This window comes from Cydia strobilella, chromosome 1, assembly GCF_947568885.1.
Source record: "Cydia strobilella chromosome 1, ilCydStro3.1, whole genome shotgun sequence".
Taxonomy (NCBI): domain Eukaryota; kingdom Metazoa; phylum Arthropoda; class Insecta; order Lepidoptera; family Tortricidae; genus Cydia; species Cydia strobilella.
Window position 1 is genome coordinate 2,062,864 of NC_086041.1, and position 26,040 is coordinate 2,088,903.

At 37.3% G+C, this 26,040-nt stretch overlaps 1 protein-coding gene and 1 long non-coding RNA gene across 2 annotated transcripts in view; one reads left to right on the top strand and one right to left on the bottom strand.

Moving 5' to 3' along the window:
- Window positions 1–312: 312 nt before the first annotated feature.
- Window positions 313–26,040, bottom strand: part of LOC134754207 (proclotting enzyme-like) — a 32,515-nt gene continuing 6,787 nt past the window's right edge. The window contains exons 2-7 of the mRNA XM_063690408.1: window positions 7,622–7,675; window positions 5,190–6,146; window positions 3,616–3,808; window positions 2,212–2,372; window positions 1,101–1,357; window positions 313–483 (exon numbers count right to left, since the gene is read on the bottom strand). Of these exons, the coding sequence (XP_063546478.1) occupies window positions 328–483; window positions 1,101–1,357; window positions 2,212–2,372; window positions 3,616–3,808; window positions 5,190–6,146; window positions 7,622–7,675 (1,778 nt within the window). The 3' untranslated portion in view covers window positions 313–327. The remainder of the gene's footprint in view (window positions 484–1,100; window positions 1,358–2,211; window positions 2,373–3,615; window positions 3,809–5,189; window positions 6,147–7,621; window positions 7,676–26,040) is intronic.
- Window positions 25,250–25,454, top strand: LOC134746739 (uncharacterized). Its single transcript, XR_010128264.1, has 2 exons — window positions 25,250–25,334; window positions 25,392–25,454. It is a non-coding gene; the product is annotated as an uncharacterized LOC134746739 (long non-coding RNA).

Sequence of the window (26,040 nt, forward strand, 5' to 3'; positions counted from 1 at the left end):
AAGTATGATACATTACATGGGGTAGGCGTTTAAATTTACCTAATCTGTATGTGATTTAGTTTACGCCTGTTTACCACCTAGTTAGGAGGACATTTGAGAAGAATTCAAGGGCTATGCTATAGTATCTAGAGTAATCATAGACAAGGTCCAGCTTAAACTATAAATATGCTGGTTCACACCTCAGGTTACCCTGGCGTCTGCGTCCAGCGTCTGGTATATTTTATTTTTTATTCAGAAACAAACTGGTGTTTAAGAGGACATTCGGAAGGAATTCAAGAGATAGGGAATCCAGTATTATCATAGATGATAAAGACATAATTAAGGTTACTAAACTAGATGCTGGTCCAACCAGCCAGCGTAATGCGTGAGCCGGGTGTAGACCCCAGGATACCCTGGCTCGCCGCACTTGTTCCCAAATGACACGACGCCTATCTGCGTCCAGCGGCCATTCACCTGCAGCATCAGCGGGCCGCCTGAGTCACCCTGGAAATGAGATTTACTGTTCAATAGTTTGATAGGTCATTTTGGAGAGCTTTAGAATTGCTGTGGGTTTTCTACAAGGAATTATTTTATCAAGATTGTTACAACCATCAAACTGACTTTTTTATTTATTAAGATGGAATGGAGACGGCATAGGAATGCGTTTAGAAGACTAGCTCAGACACTGTGCTTGTGCATTCACACGAATAATTTTTTTTATTGATTAGGGACACATCTTACATAAGTTTAGCTTAACTTACCAGAGTGTGCTGCAATAATAGGGGATATTACTGCAATGTTCTGCCACCAGAGTGCAGGACTAGCCTTTTTAGTAAACCATAGAGTAACTTATACATACTGTACCTTTAACAGGTTTTTGACAAGTTTTCAGAGATAATAAAATATGACATTGATGCATCAAGGCGGTTTGCTTACAGAGGACCTACCGGGAAAGGCGAATCCGAAAATTCGCTATCTGCCTCTTTATCGCTCGAATATGCAAGAGTGACAGAGATGTTTTCACGATAGACCCTCAGTTTGTGGTAGTGGCGCCCCCTACGCAGAGTTTCGCGTAATATTCCCTATTTTGTCCTGGCGGATATTTTGAAATAAGAACTCACCTGACACGCATCTACGCCGCCTCTAGCGTACCCGGCGCACAAGAACGCCTCAGTGATTGGCTGGAAGTACGCCTTGTCGCAATCTTCGTTCCTCCACACAGGAAGCTTCGCTTCTAGCTGTCTCGAACTCTCAGTTCCGCCGTAGCGAGTGGTGCCCCAACCGACGACGGTTGCCACAGAACCATCGAACTGATGTCGGTATAGGTCGGCCGTGGGTAGGCAGATTGGAATCACGTATTTCGATTTTTGGACGTTTTCTGGAAATGAGAATTAATATGATCCATAGTAATCATGTAATCAAAACTACAATATATAAATTTGCATCATCACCTTCCTTGCGTTTTCCAGGCATTTTTTGCCACAGCTCATGGGAGCCTGGGGTCCGCTTCACAATTAATCGCAGGAATTGGCAAGAATGTATTTTGCGTATTTAAAAATATATGAACATCTTTGTCAAAAATTATCACAAGAACAATTGGGAATGACGAAAATTGGCAAATTAGATGTCTCATCTTTCAGGAGTGATAATGTCCAGAAATATCCCTGTCCCAGGCGCACGCTGAACTGACGTGTAGTTACATCATGAACTTACCACCGAGAACCAGCACAGCGATGTCATTGTAGTATCCCACTCTAGAGAACTGCTCGTGGGCCTTCACAGCTACAACACGTAGAGTGGCTGGCCTGGACGGCTCATCATCTCGGGACAGGTCCACGTCTCCCAGGCGCACGCTGAACTGACGTGTAGTTACATCATGAACTTACCACCGAGAACCAGCACAGCGATGTCATTGTAGTATCCCACTCTAGAGAACTGCTCGTGGGCCTTCACAGCTACAACACGTAGAGTGGCTGGCCTGGACGGCTCATCATCTCGGGACAGGTCCACGTCTCCCAGGCGCACGCTGAACTGACGTGTAGTTACATCATGAACTTACCACCGAGAACCAGCACAGCGATGTCATTGTAGTATCCCACTCTAGAGAACTGCTCGTGGGCCTTCACAGCTACAACACGTAGAGTGGCTGGCCTGGACGGCTCATCATCTCGGGACAGGTCCACGTCTCCCAGGCGCACGCTGAACTGACGTGTAGTTACATCATGAACTTACCACCGAGAACCAGCACAGCGATGTCATTGTAGTATCCCACTCTAGAGAACTGCTCGTGGGCCTTCACAGCTACAACACGTAGAGTGGCTGGCCTGGACGGCTCATCATCTCGGGACAGGTCCACGTCTCCCAGGCGCACGCTGAACTGACGTGGTGGGAATCTGCAAACGATATCGGCTTTAAACAAATCATGTTAGTTTGCTGGCAAAATTTTCGTTGGTGTCCAATGTCCAGAGTACGTACGGCACAACCTGCTGTAGCTTTTTAGTGTTCGTGTGTCAAAGGAAGTCTTTAATTAAAGCCTGACTAGTAATATATGATCATTGTCAAGAGGGCGCTGTGTTTTTCTCATGTATAGGGTGACAGTTCAGTATAGTATGAAAAAATTAGTTCCAGTGGAATTCCGCAACATGGCGCGTGATCATATATTCCAGGCTTTATCTATCCAAGGCCTAATGATGTACCGACCCATATTATAACGCCACCAACCACAATCAAGCTACTTAAGATAAGTAGTGGTGATTATTGATGGTTTAGGAAGGTGAGAATTACGGCTTCTGATAAGTATCTAGTAAAATACACAGCTATAAGTAAGCTTATGTATTGTGCCTACAAGATACGAGGGCACTAGAATTCACTACCTACTCTTAATGCCGTTGGTAGGTATGTTGCGACCACTTATGCCTAAGCTCCTGACTACGATTACTGAGATTTATGGTCGGTTGCACCAAACCGTTTGTCACCATTAATAGTACATTATTGTCGAGGCTCGGAAGTAGCTACTTGCTGGCTGAGGATTCGTTTTAAACGGACGACCTTGGGAGTCCGTTTAATTGAATCCGAAGCCAGCAAGTAGCCTTCCGGCCGAGTCATATATAGTGCTTTTCTCAAAAATGGCGCAATAAATGCAAATATAATAAAAATATTTTACAGAAGCAACGTTCTTTTATGTATATATTTTCACAGAAAAAAGTAAAAAGATTTGCTTTGCCGCCGTTTTATTTTTTAAATTAAAAATGGAAGTGTATTTTTCTGCTGAAAAACGCCAACCTATTTGAGACACCTAAATAGTCGCGGTACCAACATTATAATAATAAGTACGGATCATCTGTTTAGCTGTTTAATGGACCTATGCCTTCATTTGATATGGCCACTTCAACTTTTAAAAAGTTTGGAACTCGACAAATAATGGAATTTGTATGCAACATTGCAGTCCCGAAATCGAGACTGCAATGTTTTTAACTTTTTAATTTTTTGACTGACCATAAACTACGCACTTCGCGACCTACTTTTTAACCGGCAACGTCGATTTTGCCGTCCATTTTTGAGAAAAATCAGTTTATCAATTGTGATTGGAGTTGGAGCAACCCGATAGTAACACTTATAAAGGATAGTAACACTTACGGTCTTTGCTTAGAGTCCCTGGTGCAATGAGCAGCTGTAAGCACATGTCTAGTGCCTACCAAAGTGCCTCCGCACCAGAACTCTCTCCTCTTATTCCCGTGAAGGTAGATGGCGGCCATCCACGGCCACGCGCCGGGCGCAGACTCCGTGCCGCCCACTATGCGGCCGCCTTCGTCTTCGCGTTGCCCGCACTCTGGAATGGACGTTGTGTTGGGGTTAGGAAGGTTTATTAGGAACGTAGACGTGCTGGATTTTAAGCAGATTGTTAAGTAGTTTATCATCATTGATAATACAGTCCGTCTAAGGCAAAGATACCTATAGATATAACTCCGTAATAGATGGATACAGTTTAAGGAAAAAACGTGCCTCGAAAAATCACGAAAATTTTATTCTCGATCAATGGCGCCACTAGCGCGCGTATAGAGGGCGTTGACTGTTTCGTTTGTCATTTATAATTTTAACGCATACCAGTGAAAGAACATGGGTCAAAGTCATATAAAAATAATTAATGCAAATAAAAAAATCCTTTATCCATATTTAAATATATTTTATCGTATTTTTATAAATATTTATTTTTAGTTTTAAAGTGTGTCGACAGATGGCAGTGAATTTACTGGGGTTAAAAAATTTACTATGACAGTACCGCTCTAGTATAAGTTACTCTATGCATATACTAAAGAGAAAGTGACGAAGCCCTCCAGTGGTGGAGGCCGGATTCGATCGCTGCTGACGCTAAGACCCCTAGGCCACTTCGTCGCGTTCTTCTTTTCTGATACCTACCTTAATGGTATTCTTTTTCCCTTAAAAACAAAATAAATTGACCAGAAATTACAATACTAAGAAAAACACATTAAGTGTGTACTTAATTGCCTTAAAGCTAAACAACGTGGTAATGTCAGGTCATGGCCTCATGACACAATGGCAATAATGTGACAAATTTTCTATTTGGGGCTACATTTACCATTTAAGTGGTTACCTACTTAAGATTACGAAAACAACATTTGGTAAAGATGTCGCGCCTAAGGATCTTTACGAATATATTAGCGTTGCGAAATCGCCTTTTCATACAAATGTAGTCCTCATTTTCCTCTCTGGATATTAACATTATTGAAAATATTTTGACACAATTTGTTGTACCACAGCTAGGCCCCTGTGTTTGATTTTTTTCGAATTTTTAATTAATATAAGAGTTAGGAGCATTTAAAAATGTGTATGAAATCTGTTTGTCGCTCCTAATTTTTACCATAATCAAAAAATCGAAAAAAGTCAAACGTATGCATAGCTATGGTTTATCCAGAGAGGAAAATGGGGACTACGTTTGTATGGAGAATCGGCCGTCCTTTTTCCTCTTAAGCGTTATAGCGTCGTCACCGTTAGCCATCTACTCGTATATCTTTCGTTCTAAATATAATTCTTCTAATTCGAACGTATTTTAGAGGCTTAGAGATGCTTAGTTTATGTGACGTTGTGACCAAAGTTATGGCACTTATGGCCATTAAGGCCAAAATGCCAAACTTTTGATAACTATACCTATACATATTTTTTTGTAAAATCTAGAATTAAATGTAACTTACCGCTTATATCCACAATGTTTGAGAAGTTAGCGATAAAAGGAGGCGGTACTGTCGCAAACGTAGTCGAAGGCGGTCTAGCAGTCGTCACGCTCGTAGGCCTGGGCGTCGTCGCAGGCCGTGGCCGTTTCGTCGTCAACACAAGCACGGCCGATGGCCTCTTCGTCGTCGTCGGTTTAGAAGGCCGAGGAGTAGTCACTGGGACTAGGTAAGTCGGATTGCTAGTTGTCGCTACCACTGGTCTTTCGACTGCTGTCGTTGAGGTCACTATAGCGTTTTTAGGACAGCAGACTCCAGGGACAAACAGGTCTTTGAAACAGAGAGATTCACGAAGACTAATTAAGTTCAGAAGTAGTTGAGGACAGTTGCTCAAGTCCTCACATATTCCTGCTTCTCCTTCAGGCGTCGTACAGGATTTTGAGTCCTGCCTATCTCCTGTAGCTATTTTAGTTATTGGTGCATCAGGCAGGACTCTCGGTAGCGCCTTTTTAACTATAGGAGCTATTTTGTCTGTAACGTTTCTCCCTAAGACATTCTTGCTTATGGTGTACAAGGCTTGCGGAAGTTGTTTGAGATTGGGATCGCTTTCGTCTTTCTCTTCCTCATTGACCATGTCAACGAGGTAATGGCCTACTGTGTTTATGGCACCTAAAGTTTCTGATATCCTGGTGAAAGCCGAATCGGAGAGCAAACGTGGATCGCTTGGGTTGTCTCTGGTTTCTGAATTAATAAGGTCAATTCTTCTGCTTTGATAATTCTGAGGGCCATGGCTCTGGTAACTTTGGTAGTTTGGTTGAAAATTTGGTGCGTTGCCAAATGGACCATGGTTGTGGGTGGTTTGTGTGTTGTAGTATATCTGCATGGAGTCGGGGGATCTTTTTCTTGGTGTTGAGAACTGCCAGGGTGGATTTCTCGGCTGGTGCGGATTATGCCATTCAGCCGGGGTCTGCGCGAACGACACTGGAAAAGAAAATATTTATGGAGCCGTAGATAAGGATCTTGTAAGTTTATATTTAAAGTACGCCTAAATAAAGAACAGATTAATATATATCCCATAATGAAATAAAAGTGATTTAAGTGAAAAATATTTTAAAACACAGTTTAAAGTAAAAATATCTTTAGTTCGTACAAAAGTTAAGGGCAATACAGAGAAAAAGGATTTTGTAAGTTTATATTTAAAGCACGCCTAAATAAAGAACAGATTAATATATATCCTATAATGAAATAAAAGTGATTTAAGTGAGAAATCTTTTAAAACATACAGTTTAAAGTAAAAATAACCTTAGTTCGTACAAAAGTTAAGGGCAATACAGAGAAAAAAATTCTGAGTCTGAAGTAGACACATCTACACAGGTATCCTTATTTTAGCAACAAGAGAGATGGATTGGAAATTACAGCCTAAACATAGCATGTTTGATCCATACATCATCTTCCAAAGATCTTATCTCATTTTGACGTGAAGATTAAGTGTTATTCATTAGTTTAGTTTAGCATTAGTTAGCACGTTGACGTGATATCAGCCTGTAGGGAGCATAACTTTGCCATCAGTAGTTTCCGATAAGCAAGGGGTTGGCAGGGGCGCCAAAGTTCCAGGGTAGTTGCAATTTAATAGGTTTAGTTTTAGTGAGCCATAGCTAGAGCGTATAGGTTTTTGGGCCCTGGGTATGTTGGTACATCAATGCTCGTTGATGTACATTGGTACATTGAAACATGTTGGGCCAAAGAAAGTCCATGGGAAACCTAGTTATCGTTCCGCGTATTTAGGTTATTAGTTTATTATACACGGTGGCAAAAAAATAAGTGTTTTGGAATTATACTGAGCAACTTTTACTATGGGACCAACCCCGAAATCGCAAAAAATTTTTGTCTGTTTCTGTTTCATACATTTTGGCTGGTACATTTTTTATGGAAGGGTAAAAAATTTTTCGCGATTTCGTGGTTGGTCCCATAGAAAAAGTTGCTCAGTATAACCTCAAAACCTCCCTGGCAACGGGAATGCACTTATTTTTTAGTGACCCTGTATACCTATACCTTTTAGCAGGACACTTTCTGCTAATAGGTATAGGGACGGGATAAAAAATTCCTTTCTCTGCCCCTCTCAGCAGAAAGTGTACTGCAAAAAGGTAGATGTAATAAGTTAGAGGGAATATGCGATATTGCTATCTCGATCCGTCGCACAGCTGTGTTCCTTTATTTGGCTTATGATGCCCAATATCTGAGGGTCTATCACGAAAAACGAAAATTCCGTTATGTACTTCTCTATCGCACGAATGCGGGAGAGCGATAGAGATACAGATAAATAAACTTCGATTTTGGTTTTTCTTCTCCGGTGGTACCGGACATGAGTAGGTACGGTGCGTAATTAGCAATCGCCTGTACAATTTATATATGCCGGATTATTATATGTAAAACTTGAAGCATTGATGCATACCTACCCGGGTGAAGAGCTGGGTACTGGCATCTTATTTGGGCTAAGACATTTAGGAAACCTGAAACAACAGAAAAATACTCATTAAATAGTCGCCTAACGTCTAACTTGTCCAAGTCTAAGTTTAACATAGATCATTTGACGGTTCAGGACCTCAAAGAACAAAGATCAAAAAATTTATGCTATTTTAGTTCTAAATTCGGCAGTGCACTTTATTAATCCATCTAGGATAACATTAAGTGGGAATCCAGACGAGACAACTAAACGAAATTAAACTTTTATCAGATTGTGTGAAAAATTGTTCCGTCTGGACACTGCTTAAATCTTAATAAATTCTATGTATATTAATTATCCATTTAATAACCATAATTTTCATATGAATTACGTAGTCAATGACTTTTACTTTTTTACCAATGACTCAACACAATTTTCGCAACAACACATAGACTTTTTCGACATCAGTCCCATAAAGGATCTTCTGAGAGAAATCTCTCCTTATCGGGAGATCGTTTGCCGAAATTAGAAACCCCAAGTCATGTTGCGTCCCACACGCTTCCTAATCGGTATATACCTAGAGTGTTTTTTACGTTGTGCACATAAACAGCAAAAGAAAGTAAAGTGATATTTTTCCCGCGACGGGACGGAGACGGTTTATCAGCTACATAAGTAGGATAGGACGGGGGCAATTGAAACACGTTATGATTGAAACAAATTTCTTGAAAATTACAATACCTATGCATGTGACGCAATACTCAGGCTAAGCGCAAGCCTAAACCGCAGCCAAATAACACTAGACCCATAGTTTTGTGTTCCTGCCGGTGAGTAAGGTTGCCAGAGCTCAACGAGGGAGAGGAGCGTTAGGGTCGGCAACGCGCATGTAACTCCTCTGGAGTTCCAGGCGTACATAGGCGACGGAGACTGCTTAACATCAGGCGGGCCGTATGCTTGTTTGCCACTGACGTAGTAAAAAAAAAAGCGGTTAGTCATTCTTAAATCCTGGACCAATAGCGCTCGAGCGCGCGAGCAACTAAACGCAGTAGTCTTCAGGAGCCGTTCAAAAAATTCGCGGTATAAAGTGAAGGACCTGTGCTCGCAAACTTTTTCGTTTATTTAATTTTGTACTTATGTATTTTGACTACTTGTATTCTTGATTCTTCAAGCATTAACTCAAACCCAAATTGAGAGCCCCTTTTTAAAGCGTAAATCAAACAAGACCAAAACATAACAACATTCCTGAGTGAAGTAATAGCAAGGTCCGGTCTTGTGCAACTCGTGCATCGCTCTCACTGTTGACTCACTCTTGCAATTATTACGTGCTTTCCAGTTATTTACAACTTGTGTTATCGGATTTGGAATTGTATGTCAATTGTTTTAAACTTTTTTGGTTGTTTACTAGTGTCTTCTCAAATTATTTGCGTGCTTATAAAAATATTTGTATGAGTTCAAGTTATGTGCAATCATAACTAGAGAATCATTCGTTAGAAATTTATTATTGTTACGGCACATTACCATGATATTGGAAAAAAAGAAAAAACGACAAAATTTTTCGATACAAACTTTTATTGACTGTAATTGTTTTTTGTCTTGTACTCCCAAGACGAACGAACACAAACAAAATGAAGTTGTATCGATACCTTCGTTCTCAACACTAGGTCAGTCTGATAGTAGACCAGTAGTTAGTACCTAAGTAGCTTAACGAAACCCTTAACGAACACCGCGTAAACCGGTTCAATTTTTTTTTCCAAGCTGAATTCCATAAAAGCTTGAATAATACGAAAATTCTTTCATGTGGCCATGAATAAAATAATACCGTTAACAAATTATGCATCGTTACCCAAAGTCTTTACCACTTTTGTCAATAACGATAACGTTCTAATTCTTTCCCGCCTCCTCGAATACACGATGCATAATGCCAAGTGACCCAGATCGGTTGGAAAATACGCCATTACCATACTTCAGTGTCAGTGAGCATTGGAAAACGCCTCATTACTGATTCAGTGTTGGTAATCATTAATCACATTGTTTTGATTGATTTGAGGATGAGGGATGGAGAGGGAGGGATGGGGGACTCTTTTTGATGTGAAGTTGGGATTACCTCCCCAGGTAGCAAAGTGACGTCAGCGACGTCACAATAACGTCATGTATACGTCATAATGACGTAACGGTCGTCACAATGACGTATAAATGCTACCTGGGTCAGGGACTGGGACTACCTTAAAGCTAAACAACGTGGTAATGGCAGATCATGGCACAATGGCAATAAAGTGACTAATTTTCTATTTGGGGCTACATTTACCATTTAAGTGGTTAAATACTTAAGATTACGAAAACAACACTCGGTAAAGATGTCGCGCCTAAGGATCTTTACGAATATATTATCGTTTATTAAGACGAATATGGAGGACATCAGGGGGACAATTTGTTGTATATCAACCACAGCTATGCCCCTACGTTAAATTTTTTTCGATTTTTTTTTATAAGAGTTAGGAGCATTTAAAAAGTATGAAATCTGTTTTTAGCTCTTAATTTTTACCATAATCAAAAAATCTAAAAAAGTCAAACATTAATATACATCCAATTATGTAACAATATTTTCCATAATGTCAATATCCAGAGAGGAAATTTGGGACTACGTTTGTATGGAGAAACGGCCGTCACCTTTCCTCTTAAGCCTCTCTGTCGGATGTTAAGTAGATACTCTCTCTTCTGGTGTATTTTCTTAATGCTTTGTGGGTTTTCGTTTTGCTTCTGTTTTAAGAATATCTATCTTGTTTTGATAAGTACAGTCAGAATCAGAAGTAGCGGATGAAATATCTAGATAGTATCTGCCACACTGGAATACTTTTTCAAATAGAAATATTATTATGAAGTTGATTTCGATATTACTGGCAGTCATTTAATCGACAAATAGTAAACAGTACAATAATAGACAAATATGCTGGAGTAGAAAAAACTACTAGTTGAGTCAGTACTGAACCCTAAAAGGAACGTAATTTCAACAGAATCAGTAATAATTAGGACGGTCAGCCTACATATTTGAACTAAGTAGATATAGTTTGCCAATGGAGTAATAACTACAAGTGCTGTAAAATATGCTTCAAATACCTACGTTTTCTACTTTCATACATAATTTTAACTATGAAACTCCCGTGAGACTCAAACATATTAGATTATTTTAAACCGGGTCACTCACGTATTATTAAGTCGAATAGCTATTATGTCGAGCTATTCGGCTTAATAATACGTGAGTGACCCGGTTTAAAATAATCTAATATGTTCATACATAATTACTGACTTGCATTAAAAAAATGGATACGGCCGATACGGGTAGAGTGTATTTATCCATTTGGAGTAGTATTGAATATACTTTTGGTGCATTGTTTCATCCGATACTTTAGATATTGACTGTAGTACACATTTTTAAATATTAAATTATTTTAAACCGGGTCACTCACGTATTATTAAGTCGAATAGCTCGACATGTTTCGGTCCAATTTACGAGGACCGTCTTCACGGAGCACGACACGTCTTCACTGGTCGAGGGCGCGCCGTGTACCGAAGCAAGTCGAGCTATTTGACTTAATAATAATACGTGAGTGACCCGGTTTAAAATAATTTCATATGTTTGAGTCTCACAGGAGTTTTATAGTGCATTTTTAAATGTTTATTAACATTATATGTCGGTCTTTCAGTCACTAACTTGTGTAGCAAATTTATATGTGTACAGTAGTTTCGGAGCAAATCGTCTGTGACTAACGGACGGACAGACACACAAACCTCTGATACAACAGACGTAAAACTTAGCATATGGCTATGAGAAAGAAAAGTAAAAAGTGTGTTTTTTCCACTATTAAAAGACGATTGATTATAAAAGAAAAACTATGACCATGAATATGTAAATATTTTATATTTATTATTCAAGAGAAAATTTCTGGGTTTTTTTGTAAAAGTAGAAAATTTACGAGTAATAACTGTAACTATACAATACGTTATTAAATGGATGAAATAAACGGTAGAGCGATAATAATGCTGTGCAGCATATCGGTAACATATCGGTACTTAATATAAAGACAAAAAATGTATCTTCTATTGATTTAAGTTAACACTAGACCCCACTCATAGTGTTGTGTTCCTGCCGGTGAGTAAGGTTGCCAGAGCTCAACTAGGGTGCGGAGTGTTAGGGTTGGCGACGTGCATGTAAATGTAACACCTCTGGAGTTGTAGGCGTCCATAGTCTACGGAGACTGCTTACCATCGGGCGGGCCGTATGCTTGTTTGCCACCGACGTAGTATAAAAGAAAGTTCATATACTTTTCGTTAAATAGATAGATAGACTTTGAAAGGATGTAGGTAATGTGTAGATAATTAAATTATTGTGTAAATATCACTATTGTACGTCAAACATTCTCATTTGATATCATGCAAACTAATAGAGAACTTACTGGCAATAAACTTTACATATTTAGAGATTAACAGTTTTGACCACAAAACATGATATATTTAATATAGGAAAAGTACAAATTATTTGTACACAATTGTGACCTTAAAGGTGACGTTCTGATTTCAACTGTAGACATCCGAACGTCACTTTAATTCAGCCTAAAGTGGCAGAGTTTTGTCCGAGCCCTTGGTCCCTAATGAGGGATAACAGGAAAATATTATGATTGAATTGTAGAGAATTTACGAAAATACTTATTTTCATTGAGCGATTAAGTTTAAATAAATAAATTATCATAATTTTAGTTTTTAAATTATCGATAGTATCCTATCATTGATAACGGAACTTATTGTTCTTCTTTCGTATAAATGACCCGTCCTGACCTTTAAACACAATTCGTTACAAATAACAATCAAAGGAACATCCGAGAGCCAGGAACAAACGCGAACAGCTGCTGACATTCACCGTTGCGCAAGAGTGACATCACATCGCTTTCACTCGGACGTTTGCCGGTCAATGAGTCAGCCGATCGCGGTCAGATCCATTTAGATGTCATGGTTCGAATTTGACGGTGTGACGTCACGTTTTTTTGCACGGTTTTATGTATTACGACCTTGTTCATCGCGTGGTATACGAAGTGTTTATGTTACTTGTAACACTCCTCTGCCTGCGATTTAGATCGCGTACATTACGATACAAGTGCGATAAATAGGAAATTCGCAACGAGTGGCGATAAATTAAAACACAACCGAAGGGAGTGTTATAAGTCGACACGAGTTGCGAATTACCTATTCGCACGTGTATCGTACAACGTTTTACAGTACATATGGCCCTTTAAGTTTTTGTCATAGTTGCGTAATGAGCTTATTATCGCACTAGTGCGGTAAAGTAGCACCATATGTACTGTAAAAGTCGTTAAATGTATTCCATCCCTCCCAACCCAGTACTTCATATTAGCTCTAGTACAAACTTTCAATCTTCAACTTCACCCACTTCAATCTTCTGAAGTCTACTTCACTTGTTTCGAAGATGAAATTGAGGATAAAAGTATTGTTTGTTTTTATTCTTATAAACTGTCTGTTACCTTCCGTGATTCTTCTCACCTGATGGTCTCATCGGAAGATCAGCGCTGGAAGCCACCAGCAACATGCTGAGATGAGACAATTTCGTGGCACTTTAATCTTATGTTTTCTTTTATATTATCATAGAGTAACTTATACTAGAGCGGTACACTGTCATAGTAAATTTTGTAACCCCAGTAAATTCACTGCCATCTGTCGACACACTTTAAAACTAAAAATAAATATTTATAAAAATTGGATAAAATGTATTTAAATATGGTTAAATGATTTTTTTTATTTGCATTAATTATTTTTATGATTTTGACCCATGTTCTTACACTGATATGCGTTAAAATTATAAATAACAAACGAAACCGTCAACGCCCTCTATACGAGTGTAGGCCAAAACTAGTGGCGCCCTCTGATCGAGAATCAACTTTTCGTGATTTTCGAGGCACGTTTTTTCCTTAGACTGTATCCATCTATTACGGAGTTATATCTATCTTTGATATTATGTAATGTCTTGTTTGTTTGTGCTTACGAATAAAATTTTATGCTACTCTATTACCGTGCCAAAGCATAACTGTTTTATCCAAATCCGTGCAATCTGTTCTACCATTTTTGCGTTAGTGAACAACACACATCTAAACATGCGAACTTGTTTGCGAACAACTAAATATTAGTTGAATTTAAATCTATTCAGTAGATCAATGATGCTTGTGCATATATTTTGCAGTTTAAAACGTAAGAGACTCGCTTGAAATTGTATACTAATATCGAAGCAAATATAAGTTTGCTCCCTAGCCACAGCGTGGTCACAACTGCTGCAATAGTTTCAGTTTTCATCGAATCTCACCATGAAGCTTACTCGTTGCCAAATAAGCCGTTGTGTAAAGATACATATAACTCCGTAATAGATGGATACAGTCTAAGGAAAAAACGTGCCTCGAAAATCACGAAATTTTGATTCTCGATCAGATGGCGCCACTAGTTTTGGCCTACTCTCGTATAGAGGGCGTTGACTGTTTCGTTTGTTATTTATAATTTTAACGCATACCAGTGAAAGAACATAGGTCAAAATCATATAAAAATAATTAATGCAAATAAAAAATTCATTTATCCATATTTAAATACATTTTAACGTATTTTTATAAATCTTCATTTTTAGTTTTAAAGTATGCCGATAGATGGCAGTGAATTTACAGTGGTTACAAAATTTACTATGACAGTACCGCTCTATCTTATTATATCCTCATTGGTAATACCTATGTTGTTAAGTTTTCCAACCTAGCAATCTCACTGTTTGTGACAAGACACGTTTTATTACTGTCTCCTTACAGAGCATAAATATTGTCTTGTTACTTCTATATTGTGCAAGTGGATAATCCCTTATGACTCGGACGAAAATTGCAACATATTTACGAGATACAGCTATTAAAGCTCCATTTCTTAAGTTAAGTCTTAACAATTGATAATGGGTGCTCGGATAATTCATATTTATTACTTAACTAGGACAATAACATGCAAGAATATAATGCACAATGCGCTTAAAAATATTTCACACACTCTTATTTTAGAGTCGTAAGAGTGTATTATATACATTTTTTTACTACTCGTCGATTTTAATGTTTGAATTAAGGCTTTATAGACGAACCGCATACTTTTAGGTATCTATGGAGCTCCCGAGTCAACTAATATGACATATAACGAAAAGATTTTTTGAACTAATATGAGTAAGTAATCACGTGTTCCGCGGACACTAAGGCTAAACAAAACTATAGAATAAAAGACATCAACGGACGACGGACCATTAACCGCGCACTTCATTTTGACGAGATTAATTTTTTCAATTATTTCATGGCAATACTTTACATTTTAACACATTACACATTTGTTAAGTTTAATACATAATAGTTTATTTTGCTATTGATATTTAATAATGATTTTTATCTGTATTGACATTTGTATATAATAGTTGACGATCATAATATAAATTCGTATAGATTAGCTTAAAATAATTTATATTGTATTCATTATTTATAATGTAATTTAATATTATAAAATCATTCTAAATCTATGTATCAATTAGTCATTTTTTGGCTATTTTCTTAAATAACTTCTAAACTATTCATTTTAAAATTCCAAAAAAATAGATTTGATATTCTCACAATGAGCTTTTTCATCTGATATGTAACACGATAAAGTTTGAAAAACTTTATTTTTAATTATCTCATTTACCCCCCAAAAGTGGCCCCCATGTTTAAAATTCATTTGTTTACGTTACATATCCGTCTTTGGGTCACAAACTTACATATGTGTACCAAATTTCAACTTCCAGTAGTTTCGGAGAAAATAGGCTGTGACAGACGGACAGACAGACAGACGCACGAGCGATCCTATAAGGATTCCGTTTCTTCCTTTTGAGGTACGGAACCCTAATAATTACACAATGAAGGATGCAGAGACGAATGTCACAGTGTCACTGTGAAGTGTGACGTGTGACACACTTGGTGTGACAACCGCTGAATTACATTAACCTATATGAGGTAACTTATGTTATTGTTACTAGTAGGTAAGCAGTTATGTAAGTTGGGGTTTTCTTGAATTAGATGCGGTTACAATTTTGCGGTACCGTCAACCGGGGTGAATAGGGACACAAGTTAAAACGTGATTTACCTGACAATTTCTTATAAAATACTTACACAAATTGTATCATACGATTGAGAATAATAGTAAAATCTATATGATAAAATTTGTGTGGGTAGTTTTTAAGAAATTGTCAGGTACCTATATGACATTTTAAGTGTTGTCCCTATTTACCCCAGTCATCCCTATTCACCCCGGGAGACTGCACCTAGCAAAATATTTTTTTTAATAAAATGTAAGGAATGGTACCATATTTTTTTCCTATTTGGAAGTAAAAAATTTTGTTTTGATTATTTATTATTCCCAATTTATTGTGATAAATTGCTCATTTTCAATCTATTTCAATAGATTTAGTTATAAAATTCAACATGTGGAAACAACCCTATTGTTCCTGAGTTATGGATGTTTTCTATGTGTAAGCTAAAGAACCGATTTCCAATCGAAAAAGCCAGTTTTATATATACGTTATACTTCATTTGTAACTTAGGTATTTTTTTATATCTTAACGGCCCGCCGAATCATTTATTTTCAAAGCAAGTGCTCGAAAAGTGCGTTTCCTACGGAGCCATATCATGCGGAAAGTACTACTTTTCCGCACTAGTGCTTTTTATTTTCAATTTTTTTTTACAGTACATATGGTGCTACTTTCTCGCACTTGTGCGGAAAAGAGCATTTTTCCGCACTAGTGCTTTTTGTTTTCAATTTTTTAATAATTAAACTTATTTGCCATTATATGTTTTTTTTATTTACTCGCACAATGCATAGTAAAACATTGTATGATACACGTGCGTAAAGATGATTTCCGCACTTGTTGCATAAATAGCTATTATCTTGCGAAGCAGTAATTTTTGCTTTAATAAAAAAAATGAATTTATGAAATCATAAACATTCCTTTTGCCTTTCCGTAGTCGAATAAAAAGCGGAACTTGTATAACATCACTTTTTATCGGCTGTCGTAAATAAGTATTTTTTATTTCGATTTTTCGATAAAGTTCACTGCCTCCAATTACGCTTGTGTTTCAACCCACGAAATACAGCTTTATTAAAACATAATTCCCGCTCATGCCGCTTAGTCTTATTTTATTTGCGATAATATCTGGGGTGCTATTCTGAACGCTTACCGACCAAGGCTCGGGAATATAAATGTCATTCTGCAATTACGAGTAGGGCAATTTGTTATTGATTATGATGATGTTGGCAGGTAGACTTAACTACTCTAGTAATCAAATCGGAACTTTGCGTTCTGATACGCTTTTTAAATTTAGTCTTTTGTAAAAAAATATACCAATAAGAGCTTGGTCACTTTTTTGGGTTTGAGCTCTTTACATTTAGACTCTTGAGTCTCAAGTTCTTATACTAACAGTATAGATTCGTTATATCCTGTCCTTCCATATTCGTGCGATAGGAAGGAAGGTAACGAAATTCCGGTTTAAGTTTTTCGTGGTAGGCCCTCAGATCACTGAATGAGGGCTAACGCGTATGAATTCGCCGCTAGGGGCGCTGTAGATGGTGGTCTTTTCCATAGTTCGAAATGTCAAATGTCATTTGTCACTTCAATGACTGACAGCTGTTCTATAGTCTTTTGGACCACCATCAACAGAGGCGCCAACTGGTGAGCAAAAAAACGATAGCCCTCATAGATCAGAATCGAAATTTCGTATCTACCCCTCCTTTACATCACTCTTGCGTAGGTATTCGAGCGATAGAGAGGCAGATAAATAAATTTTTCATTTCTCATGCTCTGAAAGAGGGTCACTGTTGTTCTAAAAGGTGTGCAGAAAATAATACGTGTCTGCACTAGAGCATTTTACGTTCGAAGTACGATTTTTTTAATTTTTTTACGATTAGCTATTGAAATTTGAGTTTAAATGGATTTGTTATACAATTTCCATTCTGATATTTGACTCTCCATTCCATAAAAAACGATACTTTGGTCTGAACTGTTGATTGAAAGTACCCTCAAGAAATACTATAAAAATGTGTACTTAAAAAAAACCACATGCATTTTACTTTCCTCGTATTCGAAATGAAAAGTAGAGTGTTTAACTCGGGTGAAAGGCATCATTTCTGCCTCGGACTATTGGCGCTTTCACTGCGTTCGAGCGCCAAAATACCTCGGCAGAAATGAGTGCCTTTTATCCCTTGGTTAACAATCTACTATTAAATTTGATTTTTAAGGCGTCAGGTTATACTGGTTACCCCGTGAACTTTCGTGACCAAGTGTAATGCTCGCGAATTTCTTGTTCCCAGGGATAACTTACAATGTATCTACTGGCCACTTAGGACGTGTGCACACATTTATGGCGCGATTAATGTTGCCAGCCTAATTATGCGTCCTAAACTCACTAACGAATGTTGTAAAATGTGACGTTTAACTAGGTTGCTCGTTAACTTATCATTTATTATACGGGTGCTATAATTTTAATATTAAATTGCGTGTAGGCTAAATGAGGGCTACCGTTTTTGTGCTCACCAGTTGGCGCCACTGTAGATGTAGGTCCAGAAAAACAGATCTCAAAATTCTTCTATGCTTATAGTTATAAAATCAATACGTTCTAATATACACAAGGTATTTTAACGTCTAAATGTGCTATTTTTTTAACCTGTTTAATTTTGCATATATATTAGTTCGCTGGCACTTTTTTACGCCACTAATATTTATTGAGCTAATACGAGTACCTATTGTTTACCATGAAGCATGATTAATCAAAGATGGACAAATATTTACCACAATTATGAATAAGGAGTGAAAATTCCCGATAAAAAAGATTGAAACCCCCAAAACTTCTATGCATTTGACATTTTGAAAGACCTCCATCTACACTAACGCCCCTAGTGGCGAAATTAAACGCGGTAGCCCTCATTAGGCTGACTTGCGAGAGGAATTCGTTTAAATTTCGTAAAGAAACGACAATCTAGCAAGATTAGCGTGATACTAATTTATTTCCTATGAAATTATCTCATTTTCCGTAAAATTTGAATTTCGGCCCGATTCGAACCATACTTAGGCTTAGAACGCACTGCGGTTTTTCAAAAGCGGTTCCGCAACCGCAAAAATATAACGTACGGCATGCTTCACAAGCGCACGCACTTAAATGACTGAAACTTCAAGAAATTAGACTGAATACACAAGAAAAAAACCGCAGTGCGTTCTAAGCCTTATAAGAAGTCACAGCGGTTCGATACCGATCTGTCAGTGTCAAAAGTGACGTTTTGGTTTAAGAAATCAAACCGCTGTGACTTCTTATAAGCGTTGTTCGAATTGGGCCGTTTGTCTGGCGTTATTCATGAGTCAATTTTTTTTCTTTGTCTTGTTTCTGACCACTCTGTCACGCTTCTATTTTTGCCTTTTATCAAATAAATAAATAAAGTTGAGTGTTATGTCTTTCTTGCTGTAGATTAGAATTATCTTGTATATTAAAAACAAAATTTCACCCCATACGAAAAGCTCCACTCCGTCACATTTTTTGGGGACAAAAATCAAGACAACGAAAAGAATTTTGACCTCATAAACGTTTCTCCTCATCTGTCATTTTAACATTTGTGGTATTTTCTATAAAAAGGAACCTTATTGTCGATAGCGCTTACGCCATTATATACGATGATTCGATATAAATACAATGCCGCGCGGCGCTGTGCGTTTTAAGCGCCATCGACAAGGTCCCTTTTTATAGAAAATGCCCCATTTGTGTTTCCAAAAAGCCCAAAGTTATATTCGACGACGTATAACAAGCTGTCGGGTAAGTTTTGGGAATAGCCGCTAAAGTTTGATGACCTGAACCGGCTTTATGCATTTTTGGCTGCGTTGCGTGTGCAAGTTACTCATGTAAGAGGTGCAAGTCACAGTCGTGGTCTTAAATATATTTGATGTAAAATATCGCCGCTATACTTACTCAACCTCGTATCTGCAACACTCATTTGATGACAAAAACACTCGTATTCCGAATGAAAGAAAAGCGACATTTCCATCAAATGATTGTTGCAGATATGAGGTTGAGTAAGTATAGCGACGATATGTTAGAGCCAGTTACAATTTTTGTTTACAAAAGATCTTAAATTTTATATTTACTTTTCTAAACCATTATTGTACATTTAAGTAACTATTTAAGCGTATTATGATTGCTTTATATTTTTGGATATTTTTCAATGTTTTTTTTTAACTTATCTTATATTCAGGCGGCTGCCATTCTGTTCAGGAGCCAGATTCTGATTTGATATTTTGTTACGGTTTTGATCTTATTTTGATACGACCTTTAAGATCGCTCAAGCTGATTAGTGCATGCAAAATGAGGTGAAAGTCTTGCGTGAGATGCGCCCCAACCACTAGTCAAAACCAGTTCAAAACCATAACAAATTAGCTCCATGCATTAATGTTTTAATTTTTGTAATCATAATTTATATCGTTTGAACACCGGAAAAAATAAAAATACTTTTGTAAACCTCCACATTATTTTATTAAAAAATATTTAAAATGTTGAACAAAATTCAGCGGTTGGAACGCTCATAAATTTTATCGCGCATTTGACAGAGCGTGATGACGTCACACGTTGGTCGGTCCAACTGACGTTTGCTACTAATGACACTTATGTGAACTATTCTGTCTAACGCGTGACGTTTCGCGCGTTTCGCTTACTAGCTTTTCGCGGGCGAATTATTGTACTATGTATTATTTTAAGCAATTAAATTATAATGAAATTATAATTTAAACATTAAACACCCGAAATAAAAATATTTGTTAAATTTTAATCGATCTTTTCGGAGCTGTGCTGTAAGCAAAGATAGATATAACTCCGTAATAGATGGATACAGTCTAAGGAAAAAACGTGCCTCGAAAATCAAGAAAATTTGATTCTCGATCAGAGGGCGCTACTAGCTTTGGCCTACTGTCGTATAGATGGCGTTGACGGTTTCGTTTGTTATTTAACAATTTTAACGCATATCAGTGAAAGAACATGGGTCAAAATCATAAAAATAATTAATGCAAATAAAAAAAAACATTTATCTATATTTAAATACATTTTATCGTATTTTTATAAATCTTCATTTTAAGTTTTAAAGTGTGTCGACAGATGGCAGTGAATTTACTGGGGTTACAAAATTTACTATGACAGTACCGCTCTAGTATAAGTTACTCTATGGCTGTAAGGTAGAAGCCACGTTCACTAACTTTCTATACCTTCTTAGGTTTTAACTATAAAACTGCCGTGAGATTCAAACATATAAAATTATTTCAAAACGGGTCACTCACGGGCTATTCGACTTAATAATACGTGAGTGACCCGTTTTTAAAATAAACTACTTAGGGTTATTGCAAAAATAAAACAACTGAGGGTAAAGCGAAATGTAATCTTAGGTCTTTGAATATTCCGGTGTAGGATGAATATCGCTATCAACCATCAAAACCGTCGTAAACAGTAACCACCTGTCATAATAATAGTCGTCAAAAGGCCGTAAACAACGTAATATAGGTGAGCAATGCTAAATATCTTAAGTGGTAAGCATTAGGCTGCCAAGCACGGGCCTCGAAAGCGTAGCTACTTGAAGGGAAGAATGGTGTATGCGACGCCAATGTTAGTAAATGGGACGAAGTTTCTTCGTCAGTTTTCAAATTGTTCGATATTTGGTGGATAAATAAAGTTATCTATTCTATACGCAATAAGCCTCTCTATCGCTCAATTTGCAAGAGCGATAGAGAGGCCGATAATGAAATTTCGATCCCTTTGTTCTAATCCTCTAGCCACCCGGTCAATTTCTGGCTATGAAAGAAAGGACGGCTCCGGCAGTCCAGTTTATGCTCTACCTATTTCTACATGCCTATAGCATAGCTCAAGTTTGGTATCGTTTTCGTATAAGGATTTATCAATAGAATATGTATAAATATTTTTTGTACAGTATGGACTATATAAAAAATCCCAGGTTAGTCAGAATTGCATTAGCGATTTGGACTAAGTAAAACGTTTAGTTGTATAAAGACTTTGAGAGTTTAAAGTGTTGTTTAAAGGGTATTTTGCATTTTTATCTTATTTTGTCAGATCATACAGTTTATTTTTGCGATTATTAAATGACGATAATCTTTAGGTAATGGAGGAGTATATTAGTTGGATAAATGGATCAAACACATTTTCGAAGAAGGTCCTTTCTGTCGAAAAGAACCAAAAATGTTAACAACCCGGGTACAAATACGTTTTTCGTAAGTCTCAAGTACTGAAAAAATGTATCCCGTTTTTAAGGGTGCGAAGTACAAAAATAGCTTTTGATTCTCTTTGCGATGTCTACAGGATAGACGTGAACGAGTTAACCATACCATATACTACTATATACCGGGTGTTTCCTGTAACAGGAGCAATAAATTAAACTGGAGGCTGTACGCCTCAAACTGACCAACATTTGTTCAGCAACTTTTTAAAATTATGAAATTTTTAGATTATACCTTTTTCGTACTAATTAAATATTATTTTCAATGTACGCTGCCATCTGTGTGTTTGACGTTGCTTGTCACCCTTTAAACATAACAAAGCAATACATTGCGTCTTAGAATAAACTTTAAAGTGTAATGAAAATCAAAACACAAGTTATTTTTAAAAGTTGCTGAACAAATCTTGGGCAGTTTGAGGAGTACAGCCTCCAGTTTAATTTAATGCTCCTGTTACAGGAAATACCCGGTGTACTATAAAATATGTACGACCCAAATGTTTCTTAAGCTATTCTGCCACTACGTGCCCCGTGAAAGCTAATCCACAATTAAGTGAGTTACGTGCGTTTGTCTGTCAGCGTTTGTTGTCCTAACCTTGTTCTCTAGTTTCTCTCTTTACTCGAATGGTGTGTCTATGGAAAGTAGTGTGTACTAAACCAAGTTTAGCCAATGTAACATTATCTGTAAAAATACCATACTGGTTTATTTGTTTTTGCGATGTTTCCGCCATCGCTATTTTACCAACCTTTCAATCTACCTTGATTGTTTTCTTATGATTTGTTTTTAGCGTTCCGTAGCTAAAATTGACAAAACCGGAACCCATAATTTCACCATATTGTTTTAAAGACATCTGCCTTCTTACAGTTGTTACATTACCCAAAAAAATATTAAAATTTTCCCAAACAACATTTTGTTCTAAGATCAGAAAGCGTGATACCTACAGATTTCTGAGATAACCCCAATCTAAAATCCTCAGGCAAACTGCGTGCGACCATTCGTTATCTGTGAGATGTCAGCCAGTTACCTAATAGCAACAACTGTTGCTAGTCACAATGGTCCTCGGATTTTTCTCTTAGAAACCTGATGTTTAATTACAATTAAGTTTCACCGCGCGCGACAAAAACGTGGTGTTACGTGGAGCGGGGAAAATGTGTAAATCTATACATATAATAAAGCGGAAGACGGTCGAAAGTCTGTACATGGAAGATATTCGAAAAAAAATTGGCTGGAGATACTTAGAATCGATAACAGAACACATTCCAACAGTTTTTAGAATTTTTGTCTGTTTATCTGTTTATCTGTTTGTCTGTTTATCTGTTTGTCTGTTTATTTGACCGCGCAACTAATGAAAACGGCTGAACGGATTTTGATGCAAACTTTACTAATCTGTCGAAAAAATCCACGGCCAGGTTATAGGCTATAAAAAATTGAGAAATTTTACCCCTAAGGGGGTTAAAAAGGGGATGAAAGTTTGTATGGGGTTCAAGATTTATTTTAAGCTAGCAATTTGAAACTTCGTAAGAAGATATATTATTGAAATACAAGAAAACTAATTTCAGCGTTTTTGAAAATTCATCCCCTAAGGAGGTGAAATAGAGGTTGAAAGTTTGTATGGAGATCAATTTTTTTTTGAGTGCATTACTTGAAACTTTGTATAATGGGCATATTATTCTAATACAGGAAAAGTGATTTAAGCGTTTCCAAGAATTCGTCCCCTAACAGGGTTAAAAGGGGGTTGAAAGTTTGAATCCATTACAAATGCTTTGAAACTTCTTAGAAAGGTATGATAGACGATTACAGAAAAACTAATTGTGACGTTTTTGGAAATTTAACCCCTCAGGGGGTTGAAAAGGGGATGAAAGTTTGTCTTGGGGTGCAAATTTTATTTTAAGCTAGGAACTTAAAACTTTGCAAAACGTTATTATATTAAAAAGCAAGAAAATTACTTTCAGCGTTTTTAAAAATTCATCCCCCATGGTGGTGAAAAAGAGGTTAAAAACTTTATCTTGATAACTATATCATTTTAGCTACTAGGCCAAGTTAGGTATCGTTTTTGTATAAATCGGGTATGCCGAATTCATTTATGATATCAAAATGACACCATTCCCGAGTGAAAACACAAAAAATATGAAAAAACTTTTTTTAATTTCTCTTTACGCTTAAACCGCTTAACAGATTTAGATAAAATTTGGTATAGAGATAGTTTGAGTCCCGTGGAAGAACATAGGGTAGTTTTTAACCAAAAAAATGGAGACTGCGTTTGCATGGAGAAGCGGCCGTGCCCTTTCCTCTTAATAATGGTCACGAAGGTGGGTACTTTAAAAAAAACATTTTTCAGTAAATGTCAAACGATTTGGGACTTAAACGCGTTACCATACCTTCCCGAAAAAAATCGAATCTTTCGCGAAAGTCTCGCAATGCATTGCGGCCACAAGGGGCATGGTCTCAGGAATCTGAAAAACCACGGTGAGAGACTCAGTGGCGCTCTAGCCAGGCAGGTCGCTTCGCTTTCGGCTGAAACGGCAAGCCAGCGCGAGTTCGATTGTGATCCCAAATACATCGTACGTAATACATATGTAGGCGCAGATCCTGACGGAGTGTGGCGCCGGAGAAGCCGTGTTTATCCCGCGTATCCCCCTCATTCCGAGCAACTTCCCGTTCTGCTTCAAGCGCCTACAGGTCCCCGTGAGCGTCTGCTTCGCTATGACCATCAACAAGTCGTAGGGGCAGATGCATTTCCCACTCCGAAAACTAAAAAAAAGGGCATGACGTTGCCCGCCGCCGGTGTCATGCTTAGACTGATTTGACTGGAGGACCGATTTGGATGACATGATTTTGATGGGCACACCCAAATATTCCGAAATACGTTTTTCCGAATTTTATAACCACGACTTTCATAGTCCCGATTATTTATAAGTCCGAAATATCAAAATTACGATTTTTAAAAACACAATGGAATAAAATCACGAATGTGCTATTTCCGAAAACTTTAAATCCGATTGTCACTTGACAGAAAGCTTAAAGTTCCGATTTTACACTTTTCCGAAAATATTTTTTTTTTCCGAATTCCTAAATTCCGAAAAATCATTGTCCGATCGGAAATCAAATAATTCGGTATTCAGAAAGTCGGTTTTTTACAAGATCGGAAAAATTAAATCCGTGATATTCAAATGAAGACTCATGTTTTAGTAATTATTACGGGTACCTGTCGTGCCGCATCATGTTAAATTCGGCATAAAATATTTTTGGCATAAATTTTTTTTTTTTTTTTTAAATTAGACAGAACTGCGAACCTGCGAACCCGAACTGTTGCTAGACGTGGGTTAGGTTAGGTTAGAAATGCGACCCCCAAGAAAACGAACTGTTGCCAGAAGTGGGTTAGGTTAGGTTAGAATTGCGACCCCCAAGAAAACAAACTGTTGCCAGAAAAGTGGGTTAGGTTAGGTTAGAACTGCGACCCCCAAGAAAACGAACTGTTGCCAGAAAAGTGGAAATTTAAAAATTGAGATATTTAAAATAGGAATCACGTTAATTCGGAATAAGGGCAATTCCGAATTCGTGATTTTGAAAATCGTAAATGTTAAATTCGGTGTTTGCCACCATCGGAATTGTTATAGTCGGAATTATGTAGTTCGGAATTTACAATATTCGGCTTTTTGGGTTTTCGGAAATATAAATCTTCGTGATTTTCATCATTCGTATTATGACAGTCGAAATTTTGATAAGCCGAGCATTTAAAAATCGGAATGATGAAATTCGACATTCTAAAATTCGGAATAAAAAATTTCGGAATTATGTAGTGTACCCGATTTGCATAGGTACAGTCAAGGACGTAAAAATACAAAAATGGTACTGTATCGTTCGATATACACCTACTACTCTATGCCGTTTAAATCACGTCAAAAATTTGAATAAGGGCAAAAAATATTCATTTTGGAGTGAAATTTTATTTAGTGGTAGCAAAGAGGATATAATATTTTAGAGCGGTACTGTCATAGTAAATTTTGTAACCACAGTAAATTTACTGCCATCTATCGACACACTTTAAAACTAAAAATGAAGATTTTATTAAAATACGATAAAATGTA